The 22,084-nt window shown below is 37.9% G+C and overlaps 1 protein-coding gene across 2 annotated transcripts in view; it reads left to right on the top strand.

The window, feature by feature from the left end:
• LOC121330913 (dual specificity protein phosphatase CDC14AB-like) overlaps positions 1-21,164 on the top strand; it is a 58,127-nt gene extending 36,963 nt beyond the window's left edge. For both annotated transcript variants that reach the window (XM_041277878.1, XM_041277879.1), the window contains exons 8-16: positions 853-940; positions 2,202-2,432; positions 8,492-8,630; positions 10,756-10,915; positions 16,037-16,137; positions 17,103-17,150; positions 18,139-18,264; positions 19,018-19,402; positions 20,782-21,164. In XM_041277878.1, the coding sequence (XP_041133812.1) occupies positions 853-940; positions 2,202-2,432; positions 8,492-8,630; positions 10,756-10,915; positions 16,037-16,137; positions 17,103-17,150; positions 18,139-18,264; positions 19,018-19,402; positions 20,782-20,811 (1,308 nt within the window). In that variant the 3' untranslated portion in view covers positions 20,812-21,164. The remainder of the gene's footprint in view (positions 1-852; positions 941-2,201; positions 2,433-8,491; positions 8,631-10,755; positions 10,916-16,036; positions 16,138-17,102; positions 17,151-18,138; positions 18,265-19,017; positions 19,403-20,781) is intronic.
• Positions 21,165-22,084: the final 920 nt, after the last annotated feature.

The raw sequence follows: 22,084 nt of genomic DNA, 5'->3' as shown, positions 1-22,084 counted from the left end.
AACTTACTGGAGTATTTTTGTAACCAATCAAAAAAGCCTTGATGAATAGCCCGCCACTGTGCATGTCCTCTTGCATGAACACCACAGCTGACCTCTGTATTTCACATTTGACATGTCTTTTAAACGTTGACCACTTGAAAAACATTTAAACTCCAAACAGTTAACACCTTAGCATTGGCAGCCTGTGGTTTCAGCTGCAATTAATAGTTAGTAGCGTCAAAGTGCATCTTCCCCTTATCTTTTTATGATGTTCCTGGCACTATACAGCAGTGCTCTAGATGGGGCTGGCACTTACTAATATAAAGCCTTTTTGGATGAATTGTATCTGTGTTACATATGTCTATGGGATAGCACTGACGCCCAAAGCACTGTTTCAAAAATACAACTAACACAATATTGCAATGAGAACCACTTATAAAAGCAATTATAAAAGTTCCTAAATGTAAGGGGGGAAATGTAATTTGAGTTTGAATTTGAACATGGTAAAGCATAGGTAAACATTATAAATCAGACTGGTATGCTAAAGCGCATTGAAAAACATGGCAAACTATGGTAAAGGCGCAGTATTACCATGTATCTAATATTCTGAAAAATATTGCCCTTGTTGGAATTGATTTTATTAGAGCATTTTACAGCGCTGGGGAATCACCTTTTGATTTGCATCAACCACCATTCCTGGATTGCCTCTAAAAATAAGCAGTTGATGCAATCTGGGTCTGTTCCTTGGTGCTGTATAAAATCACAGCAGGATGCAAGCTGATCAGATCAGCCCCTTTTAATTAAATGGGATTCAGCACTGCTGAAGTTTTTCTTTAGTTAACTGTATCTTATTCTTACTCCTTTTCTCTGCAGCGTGTAGAAAATGGAGATTTCAACTGGATTGTACCAGGGAAGTTCTTGGCTTTTAGTGGACCTCACCCCAAAAGCAAAGTTGAACATGGTAAGAAGGCAGCAGTACTCGTGATATCCCAGACCTCCTAACCCTTAACATATCACCAGCAAATTCACACAAGGCAGACTCTTTTATTTTCACTAATGTGACACCCAGTTGCTACAAGCCAGATGGAAGTGCTTCCACCATTCGTCAGCTGTGCTACAGTTAATAGAACCCTCCCTGATTCTCCCTGACCCTCTTCTACAAGGTTCAGGTGGAATCTATTACCTGTGGAACAGGAATTCAATTTCTAGAAACCCCTTCCCCACCCAAAGAAGCTGGATTTCTGTTATATTAATTTATTTATTAATATCAGAATGGCTTATAGCTGTGCTTGGCTTTGCTGTCGTCTTGCTAATAGATCCTGTAGATGGATTGCTGTTGAATAGGAGTGGTAATGATGTGAGGAGCTGAAAGAAACGTCCTCTCTCTCAATATACCGAGCCTGTGCTATTCAACGAGGCACCATTCCTTATAGGGGCGTTTCCTTTATTTGCCTCGGCTATAGCATACTCTGATGTTATAAATAACTATTTCAAAATATTTTCACAGTGGCTGCCTGAACTAGCCCATCACACATAATTTATAAATTCCTCTACTCTTTGTTAAAGTAAAAGTAAAACCTTTTTTTTTTTTTTTTAAATGTCACAGAAGTGGTAACTTATTAACCTTTTTGAGTTTGTCGTTTAATACTTTTGTCTCTCTTTATATGTTAATATTTGTAATTATTATTATTTTTTTATGTACATGTCTAATGCTTCTCTGTGTGGAATGTTTATTCTAGACTTGCAATTTCCAGAGTTGACAGTAGGCAGCGCTGTTGCATGCTCTATAAATTAGGTCAAGTGCGCTATTTCTTCAATCGTACTCTTAGACCTTTATAAAAAAATAAAAAAAAACTGTGAAATAATAAATATATCTTGAGTTATAACACATCTTTTTAAATGTGTAATTTGTAAGAACCTACTGCTTCAAGTAATGAATGTGCTCCTGAATCGATAGCCCTGGAACGAATTACAGATTTTGATCCAGCTTTGGGGAGGATACCAGGACCAGACTGAGTGTTGGTGTGTGAGGGTGGAAAGATGTGTTATACTTGATTTTAATATATCAGCACAGACTTATTAAATAGTCTTCAACCAACAGACTTGAAGTTTTGTGAACAGTTACCACCTTAGCAGTTCCTTAGTGTGGCCGATCTTGTTCCTGTGTTTTAATTCTCCCTATGGGTTGTGTGTGTTCATCTTTGTCTCTTGTCTCTCTACAGGGTACCCCCTCCATGCTCCTGAAGCCTACTTTCCCTACTTTCGAAAGCATAATGTCACCACCATCATCCGGCTGAACAAGAAGATTTATGATGCCAGTCGTTTTACAGATGCGGGGTTTGACCACTATGACCTGTTCTTCATTGATGGGAGTACGCCCAGCGATGTCATCGTGAGAAGGTTTTTACACATCTGTGAAAGTACAGATGGTGCTATTGCAGTACATTGTAAAGGTATGGCATCTTTTAATATGCTTGAGTGGTGATCCGGATGGAAGAGATAAATGGTTAGATATGTATATTGAAGTAGTTAAACAAGAAATAATAGTGGGACTAAAGAAGAAATGTAAACTTCATTTAACCAATACTGAAGAACAAGCTGTGGTAGTTTTAGAAAACAGTTATTTTACATTTGTTAAGAATTACAAACAAAACAATGGTACAGCAATAGGATCTAAATTAGGATTGCATTTTGCCAGTACATACATGAGGAAATGGGAAGAACAATAACTTAGAAATCAGAAAGAAAACCTTTTTAGAATAGATTGTTTGTAGATTATATTTTTGGGGTTTGGACACATGGAGAATAATATATTTTCCAGTTTCATAAAATGGCAAATGAAATACACAATAATATTAAGTTGGACAAGAAAATAAATATAATTTTTAGATATCATAGTAAAACTTGAAGGTTCAATTGAGACTGACCACTTCTGTAACCCTACTGACATGCACCAGTATTTACACATGTCCTCTGCACATCCAATGCACACTGAAAGGGCAATCCCAAAGGGTCTAGGAATAAGAATACGAAGAATATGCTCAAGAGAAAGTGACAATGTAAAACAAAGAAATGTATTAAAAAGTCGTCTTAAAAAAAATGGTACATGTAAAGTGTGTAAATACATGGACAAAAGTAAAAATATAATTACACATAAGAACAACACATATCCACTAAAAACTAATACCTACTGTAAAAATAGCAATGTTTATGGAATAGCCTGTGAAAAATGTGATGAAGTAAAATATGTTGCAGAGACTGGAACAACTTTATATAAATAATTCAGAACTACCTTTCGTTAATTAGAAATAATAATTTAAAAAATCAACCAATAGTACAGCACTTCACCAGTCAAGGACATGACAAATGATGTAAAGTTTTAGTGTTATAACAGCTGAAATTAGATAATGCGACAAGACTCGATGGAAAAGAATGAACTCATTAACTCCAACAAATATACAACATTTAAATAAATAAATAAACAAAATTAATTCAAAAGTTGTGCATGTTGATGCGCTGGGGAAGCCAAATCAAGGCTGATCCTCAGAGCCAGCATTGTATGATAATATAAATAAAAGTTTATATAAAATAATGTTAATTAGAATTAATACAGATTTAAAGATTGAAGTAGAAATGATGTCACAATAGATATAACACCATTACATCATGTAAGAATAAATCATGGATTTGAATAAAAACAATAACAAGTAGTTGTGATGCTGGCAAAAACCTGCAAATAGCTCCAATGTTTTGATTCAAACACATGCTCCCTTGAGAAAGATATGCACAACATATCGAAACGTTGGGCAGCTGGATCTTTGAGCTAATGTGTGTGTATGTGTGTCTGTATATACAGTACTGTGCAAAAGTTTTAGCCAGGTGTGAAAAAATGCTGTAAAGTAAGAATGCTTTCAAAAATAGACATGTTAATAGTTTATATTTATCAATTAACAAAATGCAGAGTGAGTGAACAGAAGAAAAATCTACATCAAATCAATATTTGGTGTGACCACCCTTTGCCTTCAAAACAGCATCAATTCTTCTATGTACACTTGCACACAGTTTTTGAAGGAACTCGGCAGGTAGGTTGGCGCAAACATCTTGAAGAACTAACCACAGTTCTTCTGTGGATTTAGGCAGCCTCAGTTGCTTCTCTCTCTTCATGTAATCCCAGACAGACTCGATGATGTTGAGATCAGGGCTCTGCGGGGGCCATACCTTCACTTCCAGGACTCCTTGTTCTTATTTACGCTGAAGATAGTTCTTGATGACTTTCGCTGTATGTTTGGGGTGGTTGTCATGCTGCAGAATACATTTGGGGCCAATCAGATGCCTCCCTGATGGTATTGCATGATGGATAAGTATCTGCCTGTACTTCTCAGCATTGAGGAGACCATTAATTCTGACCAAATCCCCAACTCCAGTTGCAGAAATGCAGCCCCAAACTTGCAAGGAACATCCACCGTGCTTCACTGTTGCCTGCAGACACTCATTCGTGTACCGCTCTCCAGCCCTTCGGCGAACAAACTGCCTTCTGCTACAGCCAAATATTTCAAATTTTGACTCATCAGTCCAGATCACCTGGTGCCATTTTTCTGCACCCCAGTCCCTGTGTTTTCGTGCATAGTTGAGTCGCTTGGCCTTGTTTCCACGTCGGAGGTATGGCTTTTTGGCCGCAAGTCTTCCATGAAGGCCACTTCTGACCAGACTTTCCGGACAGTAGATGGGTGTACCAGGGTCCCACTGTTTTCTGCCAATTCTGAGCTGATGGCATTGCTGGACATCTTCCAATTGAAAAGGGAATTAAGCATGATGTGTCTTTCATCTGCTGCTGTAAGTTTCCTTGGCCGACCACTGCGTCTACGGTCCTCAACGTTGCCCGTTTCTTTGTGCTTCTTCAAAAGAGCTTGGACAGCACATCTGGAAACCCCTGTCTGCCTTGAAATTTCTGCCTGGGAGAGACCTTGCTGATACAGTATAACTACCTTGTGTCTTGTTGCTGTGCTTTTGACAGTAAACTGTCTTCAGCAACCTCACCTTGTTAGCTGAGTTTGGCTGTTCCTCACCCAGTTTTATTCCTCCTACACAGCTGTTTCTTTTTCAGGTAATGATTGTGTTTCAACCTACATATTGAATTGATGATCATTAGCACCTGTTTGGTATAAATGTTTAATCATACACCTGACTATATGCCTACAAAATCCCTGACTTTGTGCAAGTGTAACTAGAAGAATTGATGCTGTTTTGAAGGCAAAGGGTGGTCACACCAAGTATGGATTTGATTTAGATTCTTCTTCTGTTCACTCACTTTGCATTTAGTTAATTGATAAATATAAACTATTAACATGTCTATTTTGGAAAGCATTCTTACTTTACAGCATTTTTTCACACCTGCCTAAAACTTTTGCATAATACTATATGTATGTATTTATATGTATATGTGTGCATAATACTGTATGTGTATATATATATATATATATATATATATATATATATATATATATATATATATATATATATATATATATATATATATATACACACACACACACACACACACACACACACACACACACACACACACACACACACACACACACACATGGCTTGGAAAATAACCTTTGATTGGTTAAACAGCATCACATGACCGTGCGTATACATAGCGTATAGCACGACTTGCATACTAATGAGCCTCTTCACACTGAATAAGTCACTACCCACCACTACATTTTAAATTCCATGACAAACTGCCATCTTATTTGTTATTCGTTACAAAACCACTGCCGAAAATGAGTGACGTTCCACCTATTTCCTTTAATGTATTTGGGGATGAAACTCCACATAACTGGTTCAACAACTTTCTGAGTGAAGACAGCAATCTACCTGAAAAAAAAGTAAAAAATAAAAAATAAAAATAAGTGCACCAGCAAGAGTGGACACATAACAGTAGATGAGGAACAGCTAAATGAAATAGAAGACAGCACAAAAAAGCAGCATGAGCTGGTAAATGTACTTAAAGAAAAAATATGGACATTCATTTTATGGAAGTAAGTCCAAAAAATCTCAACAACATTAAGGGAATTTTATGCCAGTGCAAGAAGTTCAACTGGGGACCAGTGTTCATTCTCCAGTTTTGTAACACTGAGCTGGACTAAATAGATACTTTAACAGTAGAAGTAATAAAATGTATGATGTATACGCAATAAAAGTTTCTGGTTTTGTCTTAATTTAAATGTTTAATTATTTTTCTTACCACAAATGACAGGTAGCTGTGTTATAAACTGTATAAACCACTTCGGGCGTAGTACATATCATGGGAACCGCACGGCCCGTTGTGGTGTATACCTTCATACATACATACATACATACATACATACATACATGAATTTATTTGTTGGTATTGACTATTGTTAAAAAATAAGCCACACATGTATAATTTAGTTCATTGCAATTCGTTTCTTATGATTTCCAATACTGTTAATATGAAGACTGTAATTGCACAAATTGTCCACTTGGTGGAGATATTTGCTTAAAAATAAGATGCTGTTTTAGTATGAGCCCTGTTCACGAAGTATTAAATGTTTTTTATAAAAAGGTTGCAATAAAAAAATAAGGCACCACTATTTTATTCATAATAATAATTTTAAAAAAAACAGACTGAAAAAACATTCTTGAAATAACATAAGTAAAGCTTTGAGAATAGGGCCCCACGTCCTGTTTAATGGAAAAGTGATTTTCGACTTAATTACATAATGTGTAATAAGCTAACAGGAACATATTCAAAAGAACCCAGAATGCCTATGAATCTAGGGCAGAACCGTGTGCATGTATGAAATGCTTATATAAAATGATTTCCATTACATGAGAGTAGGTGTTAAAACTTCATGCTGATATTGGACTCCGCTCTTGCCAAGGTAATCACCAACTAAGACATAGCTTCTTTTACGGTAAACTGATGTGATCCATCTGCATTTCCTTCCATCTGATGATGTAGATATCCTTCTGCATGGTGTTGATGGCTGACGTGTAATGCTGGCTTCAGGGATCAGCCTATTTTGCCTCCCTGGCACATCAGCACACACAATGGCTGCAATGCTGGCTCCAGGGATCAATCACTACGTGTCCTCCCTAGCGCATCAGCTTGACAACCGTCTGGAGTGAGATGAGTAGGGTACTTCTTTGGGGTCTTCATGTGGGCACCTTCCATCCTTTTGGTGTTTTGTCGACTAGCACACGACACCTTAAGGGGGCCGACAGTGATTCAGGTGTTCCAGCTTTACCCCCCTCCGTCAACCACTCAGCTAAGCACAGCTTACTTACTTTCTTTTACATCAACTGTTTTTTTTTTTGTCCTACTGTGCTTGAGGTTCCCATCCAGAATCTTTCTGTCTCAACCACAGCCAGTTGCTGCTCCTTTCTGCTGCTTCAGATAAGTTCTTCACTGTGCGACGCAACTCCTGGCCACTGAACCTGACGTCTCTGAGAAACCAGGTTGTAGAGTGTGCCACAAATCCTTGACAACCCACCTCCACTGGGTAAACCTGGACTCTCTATCCTCGCTGTTCCACTTCAGCAGCTAGTGGAGCATACCGAAGTTTGTTCCTTTCTTACACCTCATCCACAGTATCCTCCCATGGCACTGTTAACCAGTGAACAAGGCATGCTGATCCAGACCACAAGACCATCAGGTCGAGGGTTAGTGGTGGCAATCTCAGGTGGTAAAATAAGTCATTGTCCAACATCTGCTAGCATTTTCCAGTCTCTAGCAGCTTCCAGTTGTCCTAGATGAGTTTTGGTTTTAATACGTTTTCTTGGTGGTTGCTCTCCTGGATGGAGGAATGTTGTTCTTTGTGTGTCTTATATTGCTGGCGTTGGTGGCAACCTGTTGGTCGTGCTGCGCTTGTCTTCCAATTCCAAGGCCAAACATCGCTGCACCTGGTCATGCCAAATAAACTGTCCTTGGCTAAGACCCACCTTACCCCTGTCAAAATGTGTCTTAATGCAGCTGGCGATAAACACAAAGGACACCACGGATCCTCTCCTACCCATACATTTAAGGTTCTGTAGTGATGTGAAACATCATATTTTGTACCTGATGAGGAAACTGATCCTGCTGTATTCCTTTTTCCATAGATCTCGCCAGCCGATCTTGCATTGTTCCACACTCTCCCATCTCGTCCATTTCCCTGCTTCTCCTGGGAGTTGCTTCCTCAGCTGCTTCCTTTCTGTAACTAAGCGCTCAATCTCCTGCTACCACCTAGACTTTACAGGAATAGTTTGTACTTTCTCCTTTTCTTTTTTCAACTCCAATCTCTCGCTTCCATATGCATAGATGGTATCTCCAAATATATCCAGTATATATTAAGCAGTATGTTGGAGTTTTGGATTCTGTTTGGTGATTTATAATTGACCACCTGTAAATTCAATGCAGTTTGAACAATTTAACACCACTTCTTATAAAGAAGTACTGTAGATATAGAAACTGATTTAAAATGTACTGTTTCCCTTCCAGCTGGCTTGGGGAGAACAGGGACATTAATAGCTTGCTATCTAATGAAGCACTACAAGTTCACAGCTGCAGAGACCATTGCATGGATCAGGATCTGTCGACCCGGGTCTGTCATTGGACCACAGCAGCACTTTCTAGAGGAGTAAGTACATTTTAAACATGCAGTAAAATAGCCATACTTTGTGTAAATGCAGTGTGTTTAACCATTGAGACCTCCAACACACATTATGTTTTTATACATTTCCTAGCTTGTTTCTGTAAAGCCCGCTAAAAAATGTCTGGGAATTCTGGAGCGCGTTTTACGGTATTCAAATATTCTTTCATTTTGAATGAGGTATAATTCGTACCGTATTACAGCAACTCAATCTCTTAGGAGTTCCCCGTACCACATCAACTTGCCTGTTAACGGAATGAGAGAAACACACTTCTGTTCGGCAGTGTTTGTGTGTTCTTTATTTCAGGCCTTATTTTATGCATTGGTTTCCTTTGCCTGATATCTTTTTGATGATCATTTAAAAATATGCTCTTTTGTCGATGAATGCATCTCAGCATATTTAGGAAATGTGTTGTAAACATGTTGTATTGCTTCATAAATGTATTGTTACCTGTTAGATTGCTTTAATACCAGTGATCCTTATGAACATCTTCTATTACAGCATTGTCATTAACAGAGGCACTGCAGAAACACACTAAGGGCAGACCGGGGTCATGTGCTATTGAACTAGAATGTAGTGTTCCTCCTGGGAAAGCATTCTGTTTGGTAATTTTCTTTCATAAAGATTGCACTTTATCAGTATGGGATGGGCCTAAACAGAAGCCCTATCTTGCACATGATAATTTGAATGAATGGAAATTAGTTTACAGTATGTCTCTGATACTGAGAGAAAGAAAGTCTAGCCTGGAGTCATTGAGGTGCATTATAAATCTTTGTTAGGGTGTGAGTTTGGGTTGTGTAAAATATATTGGCATTTGGCTGAAGAATGGGAAGTTTTAGTTAAACGCGGAGTACCGGTTTAGTTTATTTTATGTTATGCAACCAGGGGAGATATATTTGTGTGTGTGGGTGGGTGGGTGTATGTCAGCCAACTGGGATTCAGAGCAGCTGACAAATATCTTGCTTTTGGGGAGGAGGGAGAAGAGAGCAGTAGGTGATTAGAAATGCAAATTCAGGGAATTTCAGAGAAACTTTAATCGTGCCTTTTGGAAATTCCTGCAGACATGTAAGGCTCTCTAGAGAAAAACAGCATTGTTTGTTATTTGTGTAGGATTACAGCATTTCTGTGCTTCAGACTTTTTATCGCCACTGAACAGGATGTTGATGTTGTTAGAAACCTTTGTTTGTTTATGAAGACATTTTTAAAATGTTTTTTGGTAAGATTTTGTATTGAATTGAAGGTTCTTGAATTTTAAGTCACTGTTTTAAAAGTGAGTTTAAGTCTGGTCAGTTTTAAGGGGCATCTACCATCACATAATGTCTGCAATACTGTGAACAATCCATGAGGGTTATGAGAAAGCAGTAACACATGACGGCCTGTTCAAATATGGTCTAATATCTGCACACCTGGGAGGTGAAACAAAGTGCTGTGAAACAGATTTGGACTGCTTTTTTGAACACCCTGGAGTGTGCTATTGGGCTTAGAAAATGGCACCGCACCACCCCACCACAAGTGAGTGGTTGTCAATGGAAACGAGTAGAATGGTTCTGAAAGTTCCAAGCTCTGTCTGTATGCTGACATATCTGCAAAGGTTGGAACACTTGTTAGCCAATGATATTGCTCCCTCTATTCAAGCCGTTTTCTAATATATACAATGGAGAAGAGCAGAGAATTTTATCATACAGTGGTATTCCACTATTACTGAAGGGACCTTGTGAAATAGTCTTAGTAGAGAGCTGGTCCTAATAGAGGGAGGTCTTCAGTGTTGTACTAAGATGAGTCTTGTATATTGTGCTGGCCACAAAAAGGGAAATGTTGAATAGAAATTCATTTATTTTTATCTATAATTTGCTCTTGATTGTCTCAGTAACTAAGTTATCATTGCTTTGAGGGTGAATTATAAATACAGCATGCTTTTAGAAAAAAAATTGTGATTGACTATATGTGCTGTGGCTTCGGAAGATGTTTTTTTTTTTTTATTTTATTTTTTTAAATGTTTGACACATTTTGCACCCTGTTGTAAATTCTGCCTTGGTTTTTCATTGCATTAATGTGGCATGCTATTGTACATAAAAACTATTTTTCTTATGTTATTCAAATCTTTTCGCCCAGGAAACAAGCCAGCCTCTGCGTCCAGGGAGACATCCACAGGTCTAAGCAGAAGCAGAGGCAGCTGGATGCGGGCAGGGTCAACCACATCATCTCCAGCATGGACGACATCTCCATCAGCGGGAGCCTTCACAAAACACAGAGCATGGACCGGGTGCAAGAGGTGAGGACACTTTTATTATTGCAGGGCAGAGCCCCACCACACAGAATTTGGAAGCAGTGGTATTTATGTGATGATTGTAGAGTGTGTCACAAACTGAAGTACTTATCATCTTATCCAAATGGATTTGAGGGTTATGACCCCCTATGGAGGGGTAATTGAAAAAAGGTGAGGATTTAGGGAGGTTGAGGGATAGGAATCCATTCAACAGAAAAGAGGGATGAGTGACAGGTTAGTTGTATTTTTTTTTTGTAATTTCTTTTTTGATTGATCCTACCTTTTCATGTAGTAAAAGGAAGCAACTAGTTCTCTTTGCATTTATTTACGCATGTGGTTTCTTTTGGGTTAGTGTTCGTATAGTTCTTTACAGCAGCAATGGAGAGGAAGGTCTTTTATTGCTGGAGCCCTTCTTGGGCAGCTCTTACAAGCAAACTTTCAATTGTAAACATCCTAACCCACTGGTGATTTTAGAGTTGTTATTTCATGCTGGAACACCTACGGTTTGTTTAAAACAAAATAAAAATAAAAAATGTTTACAGTAATAGTGTTTTCCGTTCAGCACCTTAGGTTAGCAGTTGGCTAAACTTGGTTGCTTTTAAAAGATTAGTTGGAAACAGTACATGACCCTGTAAATTATGCTTTACCAGTGCCGCTATGAATTTAAGCATGAATTAGACGATTCTTGGCTTTCGGTGTACTCTGGTGATAAACTTTTAAACCTTGTTTCCTGGAAATCAGCATTTTTATAGCATGAGAGATCTCCACTGCCCCCAGCAGCACGTTTTGATCATCTGTTTTCATCTTAACACTTCAAGTTCAGTGTCTGTTGTGCACATCTGAGGATGATTTCAAAGCTTAATAACTTTTGTCTTGCCACTTTGCTTCATAAAATCAGCTTGAGGGAATACAGAGCAGGTAACAGGCTACTCAACATCAAAATGTATCTGTGAAATGAAGCACTGTTTCAGTCTTTTATTTAACAAATGTCTGCCATTTACAAATAATGTTATGGCTTTAGCACACTTTGAGTAGCATCTTGTTTCTAAATGCAGGCAAGTGAACTGGCAGTCATGTATCTAACGAACAATGTGCACTTATGCAGATTTAGTTTTTATAATGTTAATTAGATTATGTGCCCTTTCGATATTTACATTAAGGAGTTTAACCATCCTCAAAATGAAAAGCACATTTGCATGCATATTGTTGAAAGGCAGTGTTTGTTTATTTAAAAAAAAAAAAAAGTTGTCCTGCCAGCTTCTTTTATTTATTATTAGCGTCATTATTGAAGTTAAAAAACAAAGAACATGCTTTGCCAGTGTTCTAAGATGCCTCATGCCGCACTAATTAGACCAAACACTTTGCTGTGATGAATCAGAGAGAGCTGATTGGTACCATGTATTTTAAAATGGTGTAATTTTATTTTGCGTATCTTTTTAAACAAGCAGCTCAAAACCGATCTAATTGAAACTTCGATGGTTGTACGCGGAGTCGCACTGCGCTTGTTCAGCAGTGCTGCGGGCCTGCATACAGGTCTAGAATTGAGAACTCCACTTTATAACTGCAGGCTGAAAAGGATTATGGGAAAGACCCATCTTCAAAAACACTCAACTTAACCTTTTTTGGCTAGTGGCTTCATCATTCACTTGGTGTTATTAATGTAGGGGCTATGGACACTTAACTTTCATAAGGATATAATACTATTGCATTACTATTGCACTTTTTAATGGCACTGGCTGAAACGTTTGTCTGTTTTACTTTGTTTCTTTTAAGTTTTAAAGTATAGGAAAGATAAACACATTTTTTGTATTGAAAACAAGGTAGCAATCGTGACCCCTTCATAAATTCTACATATGTGCACAATACTTCATAGAGCAACATTGAAAAATGATTTTTAGGACAGTTTTTGGTGTTGCTATTAGAGTATAGTATAGACCAACGTGTCTCATTGAGTGTACTGTACATTGCAGTATATTGAGATACAGTAAAGTGTTGCTGTGAAAGTGAACAGGGGCTTTTACAAAATGTCTTCTCAGTCATAAGGAGTGCAAATGTGGCTTTACTGTCCGGTGGGGGGGGGGGGGAGTATTGTGTTTTTTTAAATGTGGGGCTTTCCTTTCTTGGTCCTTGTTGTTTCTTCATGTGTATACAGAATGTGACTGGAGTACCAGTTTAATATTGAGAAGCAGTCCTTCTGGATCACATCCAGGAAAGTTTTTCAGGAGAATAGCAGGATGCGATCAAACATGTCCCTGTTGGATTTATATTAACAATTTTGTAAGTGAAACTACTTTCATGGTGGAATCCATTGTTTAGATCTTTAGGGAGCCGACTTTCAGTCGCCTAGAATTAAATAATTTAATCAACCCTGGTGTATTACTTAAACTGCCCTTTTGATTCACTTGTATTAACCTTCCAATGTGTTGTCACAGCAAATGAAGGGACTACATGTACTAGAGGCCTATATTGTCCATGGTGGGAAAACTGCAGGTGAACTGCTCACTCCCAGTAAATGTATGATGCTGGCAATTTGTCCACAGTGGACAATTGGATCCCATATGTGTATTAAATCTGAAAGAAAAACACATTGGAAGTGTGAAAAAACGCCAAGTAATCAAAGTGCCAGCCATTTAAAGCAGAGATATCAAAAACACAAGCCAAGTTTCAAGAAAGCATTGGGGCCCGATTTTGTTTCTTCTAACTCTTTCATGCATTTGATCTGCATTTTTTTGTGCCTGAAAAACAAGCCAAGTTTAGTAGAAATAATTGGGGTAACCTTGACCCCCACCATTTTTTACAGTTGTGCCTATTTGCTTGGTGCTGGCCAAGGTTGCCCCAGTGGTTTCTTGAAACTTGGCTTGCATTTTTGATATCTCTACTTTTAAATGACTTTTGATAACTAACTATGCGTTTTTTCACATTTCCAATGTGTTTTTGTTTCAGATATCACTTCATTTTTTACTTTATAACACACACATTATGGGAATAGCAAAATTGTTCAACCTATATTGAGGCAATGTATTGCTGTTTGGATAGGGTAAATGTAAATAGTAGCCTAGTCTGTTGAAAGGGTTAAGATGTGAATCTGTGTAGCATAGCGGTTATGTAGTTGGAGTGAAAATATGACTAGTTAAGACTCAAATCTTGCCATATATTGAAAAAAGTCTCAAAAAAGATCCATTGCTGGCAAAGGCTGGTAGCTTGATAGTAGACCTTGTGAAGACGTCTTTGTTGCACACTCATTGTAAAACTTATTTTTTTATAAGAACATGACCACTACAATTTATTTATTAAAACTTGTATTATTATTATTATTATTATTATTAAAAGCAGCACGCAAACAGATAGCTGTATACCACATCGCGTTTCGTTAGGCGGATAGTGTTTTCTATTTTAGAAACAACCTCCGTTTATCTTTCTTAATTAAATGATTATTCAATTAGTAGATTCAATTACACAAGCTTAAAGTTGTATACATAAATAGCAATGCATCAATTACAAAACACAATAAACTTATAATACAAGAAAGTCAGTCATGCAAATTGAATAATTAAAAACATTGATTATACAGCAAAGTGTGCTTATTTAATCATATACATGAAAAATACACAATAATAACACTTCATTTATCTTTTTTACGCAATCAAAGTACTTCATTTATAATTTGTTTTACAAACATCTAGATGACTTCAATAAAGAAACTTCGATCGCCGCAATACCTCAAAGCATGATTTCCTGTCTGACAGCAGTTAAGACAGTTTGTCTGAAAACTTGATTTTTATATAAAAATAAAACAAACAAAAAAAAAAACAACAACACTTATTATTTTCACTAACTAGATCTTGACAGCTGTCAATCCACAAGTTTGATAAATAGGCCCTTGTACTGGAAGCTCCAAAGTCCATTACAGCTGAAAAGGGTGTGTATTTTATTTATTTTCTTCTGGCTTCTTATTGGGAGGGCTAATGAAGGGTTGGGTCTGTTTGAATGATCAGTGTCCAGTCTTAACACTGTTTTCAGTGGGCCAGTAAATCACATGTGGGTTACATTAATAACACCAGCAGGATTGTTAAAGATAGTTAAAGAACTGTCACTGTTCATATACTGTAGACCCCAGGATTTGCCGACCCGTTCACCTGAATTTGATTGAATGAACTTCTGTAACCGTAATTAATATTTCACACACTTTTTCAGTGTACGTCTTTGGGCTTCTGTTTGCCCGAGCAGCTGAGAGCGATCTCCTATTTTATATCTTGATATTTCCACCAGCAATATATGGCTTATATCCTTGGATGAGTATAAAACATTTTTTAAATACATATGTGTCTTTTCATTCAGTGAAAACTGTCTCTGGTTTAGATAAGCATGTATTATGGGAAATGCAGCAGCCTGATTCAATATTAATCCATCAGCTTTTTCTATGTATGTTTGCCCTAGATTACGGTAAATATTGTTTGAAGTGCATCCAATTTTCAAAAGAAATAAAAGCAATTTGCAGTTGCTATTTTACTATTTGATCATAGGATTAAGAAAGCATTTCCTTTGCTGCATACTGCTGATTCTAAAGCCTATGGCACGTTGCTGTTGCTCTTGCTCTATGTGCACATGTAGATAGTGCCATGCTTCATAAGCTGTCGTTGAGTTCACTCAGCAGCTGTGATGAATGGCACCTCCAGACATGTGATGCTACAGTTGTTGCCAGATCTACATTAAGTTCTGAGGCAGCCGTCTTCAAGTCGTTGGAGCTTTTGATCCTGTATGTGCTGAATGCTCCTGCATGTGGTTAAAACGGATGTTAAAAAAAAAAAAAAAATGATATGAGAAGTCCCTGTTAGGGATTTGTCAAACCCCATCTTGTGTATAGATGTCGTTCCCGTGTGTTGCACTCAGAACGCATTTCTTCATGTTAAGCACCTGTAGCAGTTCCTTCATTTTGGTGATTTTTATAAGAAGTCAGAAATCATTGTGCACACTTTAAGCAAATAGAACCTCTCTGCTTCACTTTGTGATCCTCTTGACTAAACTGCACAAAATGGCTTATCTTATAACAATAAGAAACACTATGCAGTGAAGTGAACTTCTAGCGCATGCACAGAAAGTGAAAATCTCCTTCCTGTTTCGTTGTAGAATGAATATGCCGAGGACAGGGTTTCAATGACCCAAGGAGACGAACTTCGTGCCTTAAAAAGTAGAAGACAACCCCGGTCAGCCACAACTGGTGCACTAAGGTAAGGTTTCCTGAACTATTGCGGGGTGATGCATGAATGTTAAGTGGATTTCAAACCAGAAATGGGCTCTGTTTGGCATTAGCTATTGAACTATTAGGGAAGCGCTGAATTTGTACTAAAGCTAATAAAGGATCTCACTGGCTTCATCTTACTCGTATATTCATGCTGTATTATAAGGCAGTTAAAGGCATGCTTTAGTATATTGAGATAGCTATGTTTCTAGCGTGTTATTGCTTACATAGCCTCTGCTCTGTGGTGCGTATTTTTCCCCATAAATCTCATTGAATTAGTCGGATTTTGTGACCCTTTTTGAACCACCCTCTATACATTATCTGAAAACACAATTTCTCAGATATTTTTATCAAAAAGAATGTTCAACAGATTTTGTTAATGTCAGTGTGTTTTCTGAAATCTCATCTCCCCTGGCTTTGTTACTGCAAAGCAATTGCACAGCACAACTTGACTAACAGACCTTTTTCTGATTGAACTATTTTTTCAATTTTTCACCGCTTTTGTATATTTACAGAGTGCACTAAAAAGTATTCTTGAAGTAGAGAGTTAGCTGCAGGACGAGAAAGAATGTGTTTCTTGATAAGGAAACGAACAGTCATTCATAGACTTGTTTATCTTATGGACATTAATTTCTTTTTTAGTTTTATTTATATTTTATTTCAAATTATTAATGTTACTATGTAACTGTGTTACTCACTGTATAACCCATTAAATAAACCAAGATCATCTGCTTTGTCTTTGAGTAGATCTTTGTGCAAAACAGGCTTGCTCTGGCCACTACTTGCAGCGATAGAACGTTATAAATTATCTCTTTAATATCTGTTACAGCTGAAGAAGCAAAAGCACTTTGTTTTTTCCCCAAAAATGTAGCAACCAATTTAAATCGTATAAAAACACATGAAGAAAGAGAATTCAGTTTTTGCCTAACCACAGTGAAATGCTCTGTCTTTCAGGTTAGACGAGATGAAGATGCATGCTCGGTCTCCCTCACAGCCCTTCAGGTATTGTCTATTTCTTTACACTGATCATTTTTAAATGCTTTTTAGTGTGTCATGCTCAATTCTTACACACTGTTTTGATGGGTTGACCTCAGAAAAGTGCTATAAAACAAGCTAACAAATTGTCTTTCCAAATCACAAAAACCCTTTTTAAATGTGATCCTTGTAACAACAAAACAGTATTTGCTTTTCCTCAGAAGGGATATTGGAGTTGAGTTGACACCAGCTTTTACAAATGCTCTTCAATTTTGTATGGAATTAGAACAGTGACTGTTACAAGGCGACACCAGTAGGGATGCAAACAGTTAACGAACAAGCAATGAGTAGTAGATTACTTGTTTTTGAATTAGTACCATGAATATAAAGAGACAGGTGTCTCTCAGCATGAAGAGTCTGCCTGCGAGTGTAGATTGTTTTATCACAAGTGGAATATGCTGATTGTAGAAATTGCTCTTGCTTTGAGTGTATCTTGCTAATTATCTAGAGAACCTCATAATAAAAAGACTGGTCTCCTTCTGAGCAGGTCTCCTTCTTCCTGTCAACACTTCAGCACAGATGATTTATTTTGAGGAGCAGAGAGCATGCTCTAATTAAATCTTGTATATTTTTAACACAAGCACAACATGAGACAGGGAGGCCAGTAAAGTGTTTCACAAAGGGATTCCAGATCTACATCTGCAAGTAAAAAAGATATAACACAAATACTATGGGCCATAATCACATAGAGTTTACTCCAGTCTTTTTAGTTGGAAATGTCATGTTTATTTAAAGGTTCCATTTAAGTTTTATTTCTCATCTTATAAAAAATAAGAGTAAATTAAAGACTGGAGCACAAGCTAATAAAATCCATCCTCCTATCTGTGTGGTTCTGAGATGCTATCCTACACGCTGGGAAGAAATCCTGGTGATCTACATTTTCATGACATGGACTGTGTTGCTTGGCTGTGTTTCTATGTTACTGACGCACCCAGATGTTTGACTGTTCATACAGACTCAATACCTCCACGAGTGCCCTGGGTTCCCCGTCTCCTCTCAAGTCTTCGAAAGTCCCAGCCTCCAGCTCAGCCACCGCAAAGAGAATAAGCAGAAGCACGACTGCACGGTCCAACCTGAAAAGGTGCAGCTATTTAAATTAAAGTGGTTTATGGAAATGCAGCCAGCTGTTTTGTGCAATTACTGTGTCTGGTATGTCAGAAAGTGAGGAGGAAAAAAACATGAATCATATATGATGGCAACCTGATTAAAAAAAAAAGAGTTTAAAGCCTTATACATTTGTTTCCCATTCTACATCCACGTATTGTTAAGTATAGTGCATCTCCCCTGAGGACATAGTCTTAGTAATACTGGTTTGCTCCTTGCCAGGCTTCTGAGAAACATCTGCGCTAAACTGTCAATACAATAGCTTTCCCTGCATGTTTGAAAGCACATGTATTTTTCTCTTTACTTTTAATTGTTTTAAAATTGTGCTTTCAGGCACTACTCCAGTGAAGTTCTTTTTGGCATATGTGTATATCAAGCACACACTACTATGTCATGCCTCTGTTGGTTTCTTTGGGATGGACGATTGGAGCCCCTTTCCATGCATAGGCCTGTCATTTTGGGAATATACTTATTGCCATTACCAGAGCCCTTACCTGTTTCCCGTTGTCTATTTTTAAATGACTCAGCAGTGGTGATGGGCATTATTTCAGCACAGGATTTTACAGCAGTTATTATACACAGCCACGCATTCCCAGTGTCCCTGTGTTCATTGTGATCTTGCAGCATGAATTACCCCAGCCATGTACATTGTGTTTATGTCTGTATTCTTGTGTACATGTGCATTTTTATATTTATTTTTTTATTTCCCCAATGTTTGTATCCAATTCAGCATCTCCATGAACTCCAGGCTAGCCAGTTCCCTAGGTAACATCTATGCTGCTGACGATGACTCTGGGAGTAAGATGACAGCGTCCACTTCCTCTTCTTCATCACCATCTTCCGCTACTAGGACAGGTTTCCCCGCTAGCCCTTCCAGTTATTTAAATGGCAGCTCCCAGCCGGCTCCTAGACATTATCACGAGCTGAACAACAACTATTACAATCGTTCCACCACCAGCAACTCCCACTCCAGCAGCACCAGCAAAAGTGGCCTCGACTACAATGGCCAGCACCATTACCCCTCCAGCAGGCAGCTAGACGAATACGGAAACTACCGCTCCACAAACATTGGCCTCAGTTCTCCTACAGCCCGATACTTGAGTCGCTCGATCCCTGTAAGTTTTTTTTTTTTTTTTTTTTTTTTTTTTTTTTTTTTTTTTAAGGCTGTCCAACTCATCCTTCCTTTTTTATTTCTTTGCCAAGCAAGGCTGCTACATTTCCCCCCTTATTAATACTCTCTTTTTCTAACACTTTTTCAGGGTCTATTCAATTGTGTTAAACAGTGGCGGATTCGAAATGCAGCTGCTGCATTTTGGTTTTTACAGAAATATTTGCAGTAGGCTATATACAGTACATGTATATATTGTTTTTAATGAAACGGGTAGGGTTAGATTCTGGTAATAGCAGAAGTCTACCCACAGGTTGGGTTCATCACCTCGGAGATTGTTCACAGCCTCTTCCTCTAAGGGGATTGCATGCAGAAGGTACATAGAAGTAGCTCTTTCAGAGAGCAGACTTGCCATCCTAAGGTATTTTTAAGTTACTGTCTTATATCCGACTTTTTGAGCCAACTGTCCTTAAATATTTACGGATTGGGTTGTACCCCTCCCGTTAGCTTGCCAATGTTTCAGTTTCAGTTTATATTGCTTTCCTGTGTGTGTGTGCATGTGCGTGTGTGTGTATTGTGTCTTGTGTTTTTTTTTTTTTTTTTTATTTTGTCGTTGCCAATGATTTTTTTACCCCAGTTTTCTCCCCAATTTGGAATCGGCAATTGTGTTATTATTAATCCCTGTTCACTGCTGCAACTCCCCCAGCAACTCGGGGAAATGGAGGATGAAACACATGTCCTCCGAAACATGTTCATGCCAAGCCGTCATTTGTCACACTGCGAATCCATGGTGAGCCTATAGTGCCACATCTGAATGGCACCCTGTCAGCTGCAGGGGTCAAAGGTGCGCGGTGAACCATGATTTGCCCTGCTGACGTAAGCCCTCCCTACTAGGGCGGCGCTCGGCCACTTGTGCGCCGACCCCTGGGAACCGCCGGTCACGGTTGGCAATGCCAGAGCCTGGATTCAAACCTGCGATCTCCAGTGCGTGCGTGCGTGCGTGCGTGCGTGCGTGCATACATTAGATATCATTACTAATTAATCATTATTACCATTTGATTTATCACACAAGATTAACCTTTTTCTCCCCACTAGGAATAAAAAAAATAACGGACAATGTTATTGTTGTTGTTGCCAGTGCCGAAGCTCTCCACTAGTTCTGTCCAGTCAGTAGCTCTAGGACTGCTTTCACATCATGCTGTTTTCTTGTTTGTTACAGATTTCTTTGTTTTTTAATGAGTGCATCCTTTTCAGTTTTCAAAGGCGCCCCTCTTGTGCCTACACTGTCATCATGCAAGTAATTCTTTTCTTTTGGTCTGTTTTTAGTTCTGGCGAGGAAAGTGTGCTTATTGTATTTTTTTTTTCCTCTTTTTCCTCCCCATGCAGTCCCTTCAGTCTGAATATGTTCAATACTAAAGCTTCTCTACTGCGCTGAAGTCAAAGCAAATGACATTCGAGAAGCATAGTTGCCGGATTCCTGCGACTTCAGAAAAGTATTCCCCCAATATCGTTTTATTCAACCCTTCCAAGAGAATAAAAGGACTGCTCCACATATGGATGATTTTCCTTTCCAGCCTTGAGGGCGGAAATGGCACTGAATAAAACAGCTGCCATACTTTGTGTATTCCTGGTGTGCACAGGGTAGCCTTGATAAGGCAGTACTGTCATGGTTTGTGCAATAGCAACATCTTCAGCAAACCTGCAGTGTACATCACAGTGCTGCTATAATCAACTGAGAGTGCAAACGTGACGTAATGACTTTATTTGAACACATGGTCTTGATAAACAGAGATATATTACCGATTATTTTATAGTATATTATATATCTCATAAGTATAGATGATGGAGTATATATATATAGAGGTATATTAGAAGTTAAAAGAAGAGTAGATATATTATTTACTTACCGTACTTTTGACAAAGTGTCACCTTGACAATATATATATGTAAGCTTGAGTATATTCATTTAAAAAAAAAAAAAAAAAAAATACCAAAAATATTTTTATGATATATTAGAATGTGTATATATGATATATTAGAATTGTTTTAACTTTGTATAAATTGAATGGAAGAATTAGAAAAGAAGAAAAACGAGAATTGTAGATCTGTTTTTAATCTTTTACATTTTTGTGGGAATCTAACTAATATTTTTGCTGTTTTAGATTTGCTTTGAAATTAACATATTCAACTATTAAAATGTTTAAATTTAGGTAACTCCAAAAAAGGGAATGTATGAATTGCAGGCGCTATTTGGGAATTTGTCCCAATGAGCTTTATTAAGCTCTTGAGACCTGTACAAGTGGCTAATGTTACATGTAAATACAGCTTCTTACTTTTGTGTGAAATACTGGCACAGTATACTTTTCATTCATTTAAATCCAAAACAGTGGTTCTTTCTTAACAATAATAATAATTGGCCGAATTTGTTTTATAAAAAAAGGAAGTGCTCAATTGTGTATTCAGTTGAGCTAAACAGTGGCGGATCTAAACACCACAGCTTAAATCATTAAAAGAAGGGGAGGACTTTGACATAAACAAAAGCGCAAATAGTGTCCCAAGTTTATGTTTGTCTTTTAAAATTAGGTACAGTTTTGCCCTGATTTTAATATTAGAATAGTGGCCGTTTTTAGATCTGTTACAGTTTGGCCAATTGAGTAGACCCCCATGTGAGTGTCTTACTGTGTTAAGG

This window comes from Polyodon spathula, chromosome 18 (genome assembly GCF_017654505.1).
Source record: "Polyodon spathula isolate WHYD16114869_AA chromosome 18, ASM1765450v1, whole genome shotgun sequence".
Lineage (NCBI taxonomy): Eukaryota > Metazoa > Chordata > Actinopteri > Acipenseriformes > Polyodontidae > Polyodon > Polyodon spathula.
Note: the sequence above shows the minus strand (reverse complement) of the source record. Positions and strands in the feature narration are given on the sequence as shown.